This window comes from Myotis davidii, unplaced genomic scaffold (genome assembly GCF_000327345.1).
Source record: "Myotis davidii unplaced genomic scaffold, ASM32734v1 scaffold172, whole genome shotgun sequence".
Lineage (NCBI taxonomy): Eukaryota > Metazoa > Chordata > Mammalia > Chiroptera > Vespertilionidae > Myotis > Myotis davidii.
The window spans coordinates 3,791,266-3,796,517 of NW_006284343.1; the positions used below are offsets into that span (position 1 = coordinate 3,791,266).

Here is a 5,252-nt window from a genome sequence, read left to right on the forward strand (position 1 = left end):
CTGACTAGTCCCCAGAGATGGAGCAGCTCCCCCTGCAGCCACGTGGGGCCTCTGGCCGGATGAGCCCAGTGAGGGTGACCCCAGGCAGCGTCCCTCCCTCTGACCCCTCCGGCCACCTCCCTGTTCCCATTGGCTGGGACACTGCCCTGAGCCCTCCTGTCCTCTCTACGCTGGCCAGTAGGCTGTGGCAGGGGCAGCTGGGTGTGGTTCTAGTTCCGTCTCCTCGGAAGCCTTTGGAACATTCCGATTCCCGGGCCGCTTCAGCCCCACTGGACCAGAGGCTCCGGTGCCGGGCCCAGGAATCTGTGCTCCTGACCAGTTTCCCTGGTGATTCTTAGACGGGCGCCAGCCCTCTCAGCCCCAGCCGGGACAGGGCTTGGCTCCAGCAGCTGATGCTCCATCGGGGCTCGTGCGATTGGGTTAGTAGGCAGCGACCAGCACATTCTTCCTCAGGAAAGCGAGTAGAAACCGTCCATGAGCTTTGTGAGGCCGCGCGGGAAGGCGGGGTGCGGTAAGAGCAGGCTGTGCTATGAAACTTGTTACACTCACGCACAGTGTGTGTGCCGGGCCATCAGAGTGGCAGCCGCACTTACAGTGGGGTGCAGCCCAAGAGACTGACTAGGGAACGAGATCTCTCCCAGCCCCACACTCTCCCTCCTCCACGCTCCACCCGCCCACGTGCCCAGAGCTTCTGGACTCACCTCTGCTTTTTCCTTCACTAGGTCCCTTGCCTGAGCCCTTTACCAATGGGGAGATCCAGAAGGTAAAGGTGAACCCCTAACTGCTTCTCTGGCCCCTAGTCTGGGGCTGCGGGAGGAGGGTGGAAGGGGGTGTGGTTGGGAGGACAGCCAGCTGGCCCCGGTGGAAACTCATTTCCGAGCTACTCCCTCCTGAGTCCACACTATATACCTACCGGTGTGCCCCCGACCCCGGCCTGGGACCAAGGAGAGACCGGGCACGCCCCCTGCACCCCGCCATCCTGGTAACAAGCCCCGCCTCCAAGTCCCCCGCACAGAAGAGGCCATTCTTCCCCCCAGGAACAGAGCAGCAGTGTCTGGCCGCCTGCTGCCCGGCTACTTCCAGTCGGGGTTGGAAGAACAAAGCCCCCCGCCCCCCCTTCTTCCAGGCAGAAGGGAAGGGAAGGCAGTGGAGGCCGGAGCCGAGATGGCAGGGCTGAGCGCCAAGCTGGAGGCCTGGCCAAGGCCTTCACTCTGGGTGGACTGACCACGGAGCGAGGCTCTCCGCACGGTCTGCTCAGGCTCCCCTGCCCAGGGCCTCCTGTTGGGGGACACAGCAGGGGGTGTCCCTGGACCACCTGTCACTCCATTTGGGGTGCAGAATCTCATGCACCTTACTCCTCACTCCTAAGCCCTTTTTAGCTGTTTTGGGGTGAGTTTTAAGATTCCTGGGTCAAGTCCAAGTAATTAGGTGGCAACAGGAGATTCAGGGAACATCACAGGGGTTTCCCACGCCAAGTCGGCCCCCAGTGTCCCCACGCCCCAGGAACCTCTCCTTGGTCACTGGCCCAAAAGGCAAGGCCGTCCTGAAGGCCTCACTGGGAGGACTGGGAATGGGAAGTTCAGCTAATCCCCAAAGGGTCTCCCAGCCTGCACCCAGGCTCCCCTCTGGTCCTGGGAGGAATGTAACAATGGAAGTCCCCTGAGGGCCGCGGGCAGCTCAGGCCGTGGGCTCGGGTAGATGGCAAGGGCCCAAGTGGAGGTTCTCAGACAAGGCACCTGTTCCCCAACCCACTCCCCGCCAACCCACACCTGTCCTCTCTCTGCCAGGAGAACAGTTATGAAACCCTGGCCGAGGTGGCCTCCGAGAACCCCAGGCCAGCGCTGGCACGGTCCACCTCCAGTGATACCAGCGAGGAGGTAAGCCGGCGGTGGGCAGGGGCGGCACTGGGTTAATGGCACCCCGTTCTCAGGCCACAGTCGTGCCTGGCACACCAGCCTGCCTCGGGGTCACATGCTGAGCCACGTTCTGTTCTTGTGACCTGGCTTCCCTGGGCACTGCCCCAAGGAGCCACCTCCAAGGCTGAGGCCCAGGACGCCTCACCCGGCACTGACTCCCGCTCTGCCTCCCCCTCCTCTTTCAGCTCAACTCCCAAGACGGCCCCAAGAAGCAGGACTCCGCAGCACCCTCATCTACCTCCTCCTCCGACCCCATCCCAGACTTCAACATCTCCCTGGCCGTGGCCAAAGAGAGGGCCCACCAGAAGCGCAGCAACAAACGGGCCCCGCAGATGGACTGGAGCAAGAAAAACGAACTCTTCAGCAATCTCTGAGAGCCTCCTCGCACCACCCAGCAAGCTGGAAGGGCTGGGCCCGCACCCCACCCAACCCCCGCTCCTCCCCACTGACCCGAATGGCAAACAAATCAGCACCAGCAGCCCCCTCTTGGCAAATGTGATTCTTCTAGAGAACTGTTGATTGATCAAGGACCGGGATTGCAGCGGCCACAGCATTTCAAGCGCTGTGGGTTGAGTATCTTATTTTTGTTCGTTGGATTTTTTTTTTTTTTTTTTGAGTTCAGAGTAGAGGGATTTTTGTCTCTTGATTAACATGATTTTCCAGGTTGCTGCATGCAAGACGTAGCAGCGGCCTCAGCCTTAGACTTTCTTGTTTCTACTCCCACCACAGAAACCCTGGCAGGTGGGGGAGGGTTTGGCCACTCCCTGGCCAGCCCTGAGCCAGGCACCACCATTGTAAGGAAACTCCACCAGAAATTCAGCTGGTTTCTCCAAACCGCGTCGGCCTCTGTGTCTTCCTTTAGAGCTCTGTCCTCCCGGCCTCGAGAGGTGGCAAACCTGTGTTCCCAGGGTGGCCTCTGGCTGGGAGGGGAGGGCACCCCAGGCCTGGGAGCGGGAGGGCCGTGGGCCTGTCTCTAACTGTCCGCTGGCCCCACCCACCAGTTCCAGGCGCTTCCCCTGGTGGTCAACTTGCACAGGCATGTTCGTACCAGGAACCAGGGGCCCAGAGCACATGCTGAGGACCGAGCCTTCCTGAGTCCAGGACGTGAACCCGCTGGGGCCTGACTGGGAAAGTGAAAGCTTGCCTTTCATCCTCCCGCCCTCAGCCCATGGGGTGCAGGATTCCCAGGAGTGGCCTGAGCTGGCGCCAAATACGCTCTTATCTGGCCCTGGCCCGGGCTGGAGGGCAGTTCCCAGGCCTAGGCGAAAACAAACGGCCTCCCCGGGCCCCGGATATGCCATGCGGCAGGTGGGTGCGCGGACTTGCCAAGGGCAAAGTGCCCTGTTCCTCCACAGGAGACCCAGGTCCTTTACGTCTCTGGCTCTGGCAGCCACGTCCTGGAGGTCCGCCAGGTGGCCTGAGAGCTGAGGCTGCCGGGCCAGGAGGTTCCAGGGCAGGTGCTCAGAGAAGGAAGGGAATTGGCCCCAGGCAACTCTCCGCCCAACCAGGAAACCTCTGAAGCCAGGCTCCTGGGACTGAGAACAGGGAGACCGTGAACCAGGGAGGGGGCCTGTGGAGAGAAGAGCTAGTCACTCTGGCCACTTGGCCTCTTGTTTGGGTTTAGGGCCAAAATCCTTTCACACCCATCACCCCAGGCCCTGCTCAGCTGGCCTGGCCTGCCCCCACCCCACCCTCGCCTCTACGCTTTGACCCCTGATGGAGACCCCACAGGTGAGCAGGTCACCTACTGGGTGGGGAACCCTAGGGACCTTTGACTAGTTGAGCGGAAGACAGGTGGCTCACAGGGAACTAGTGATGTGGGGCTGGAGGCTGGTATAAAGGGGGCCCCAGCAAGTGGAGTTTCTATCTTGGTTTCAGGCATCTTTTAGATTCTATTTTTACAGGATCAAGGGGACGGGGAGGCCTCAGCATTAGTTCGGGCTCTGCTGTCAAAGCTCAGGCCTTAGGCAAGTCGCCCGAACTCGCCTGGGGCTGCTTCTTACCCTTGAAAATGCCCCAGGTGCCCTCCAGAGTCTCTTCCAGGACTGTGTTTTGAAACCTGACTGGCTTTCCTTGACGCCACTGCAGATGATGACAGGGAGGGCCTGAGCAGTTAGAAGTCAATGGGTGTCCTCCCTGCTCTGAGGTGGCCAGACTGGCCCAGCTCTGTTAAGCACAGGTTGCCAGGCAGCCACGCCATCCCGAACCGGTACCTCTGGCGCCCCCTTGTGGCCTTGACAGGTGCAGCAGCTCCCAGAAGTGGAGGGATGGAGTGGAGGGCAGGACAGGAGGCCTCAAACTCAGCAGAGGGGTGCTGTCCAGCCGCAAGGAGCTGGATCCAAAACTAATTTATTCAAAACTGGCTCCAAAGAAGAGAAAGGGGGAGCAAGGATTTTCGCCCATCGTCCAAGCCTCCTGTCCAACAGGGCCACCCTCATTCGTTTCCTAACCTCTCAGGCCACACCCAGCCAGTCCGCTTCCATAGGATGACAGGACTGAGCTGCCCTGTCGCTCCCATGCTGGACGGGACAGAAGCTGCAGGTGGCCTCCTGGCAGCTCACCTCCACACAGGCTACGTACAGGCAGTGAGGAACGGAAAGCTGGCCGTGCAGTGCTGGAGCCAAGGCCTCAGCCTGAGTGGCACCACTGGCCGTCCAGAAAAAGGGAAGTCCGCCTGTTCACCAGCCCCCCACCCCCACCCCCCGTCATCTCCAGCTCTGCCTCTACCAATGGATTCATGCCGTCCACCCCAGGTTTTCAGAGTCTAAGTCAGGTGTGGCCGGGAGGAGGGGCTCCCTGGAGTCTCTCAGCCCCACTGCCAGCCTGGGGGAGGCCAAGCCAAGTCCTGCCCTGCATGTGAAGGGCCCTGAAAGGAGAGCCCCAGCCTGGAGAGGGCCGGCCGGTCCGTTCACTTCCTGGTGCAGGGCTGTCGGCCGGGCTCCTAGGACCCATCTCTATAGGGCTGCTCTTGCACGTGGCTGGTCTGCTCCAGAAGCCACTGCCGCTCCGGCTCACTCATCGTCAGTCTGAGTGTCACCTCCTGGAAGACGCTGCTCACGGCCACCTAGGACAGCCAGAGAGGTCAGGGCTGGCTAAGCTGCAGCCACGGGTTCTAGCACCAGCGGGCCCCACCCAGACCCAGGCTTCACCTCCGGCCAGCCTCATCCTTACCTGCTCAAAGTGAAGTTTCTGGAACATCCGGATGCTCGGTTCATTTCCTTGCCCAATTTTAGCCTCAAACTTGGTCAGACCTAGCTTGGTCACTCCTCCCAGAGGAGATGAGAAAGGGAAAGCTGCAGGAGGAAGGTCCCTCCAACACCCTCCACCCACCCCCCC

General features: G+C 61.0%; 2 protein-coding genes across 2 annotated transcripts in view; one reads left to right on the plus strand and one right to left on the minus strand.

The window, feature by feature from the left end:
- Positions 1-2,754, plus strand: part of SLC9A3R1 (solute carrier family 9, subfamily A (NHE3, cation proton antiporter 3), member 3 regulator 1) — a gene marked incomplete at its 5' end in the record, with an annotated part of 5,991 nt that extends 3,237 nt beyond the window's left edge. Inside the window, 3 exons of the mRNA XM_015570550.1 lie at positions 723-763; positions 1,788-1,877; positions 2,102-2,754. Coding sequence (XP_015426036.1) covers positions 723-763; positions 1,788-1,877; positions 2,102-2,290 — 320 coding nt within the window. The remainder of the gene's footprint in view (positions 1-722; positions 764-1,787; positions 1,878-2,101) is intronic.
- A 2,043-nt stretch (positions 2,755-4,797) lies between these two features.
- Positions 4,798-5,252, minus strand: part of NAT9 (N-acetyltransferase 9 (GCN5-related, putative)) — a 3,726-nt gene continuing 3,271 nt past the window's right edge. The window contains exons 5-6 of the mRNA XM_015570752.1: positions 5,088-5,182; positions 4,798-4,980 (exon numbers count right to left, since the gene is read on the minus strand). Of these exons, the coding sequence (XP_015426238.1) occupies positions 4,858-4,980; positions 5,088-5,182 (218 nt within the window). The 3' untranslated portion in view covers positions 4,798-4,857. The remainder of the gene's footprint in view (positions 4,981-5,087; positions 5,183-5,252) is intronic.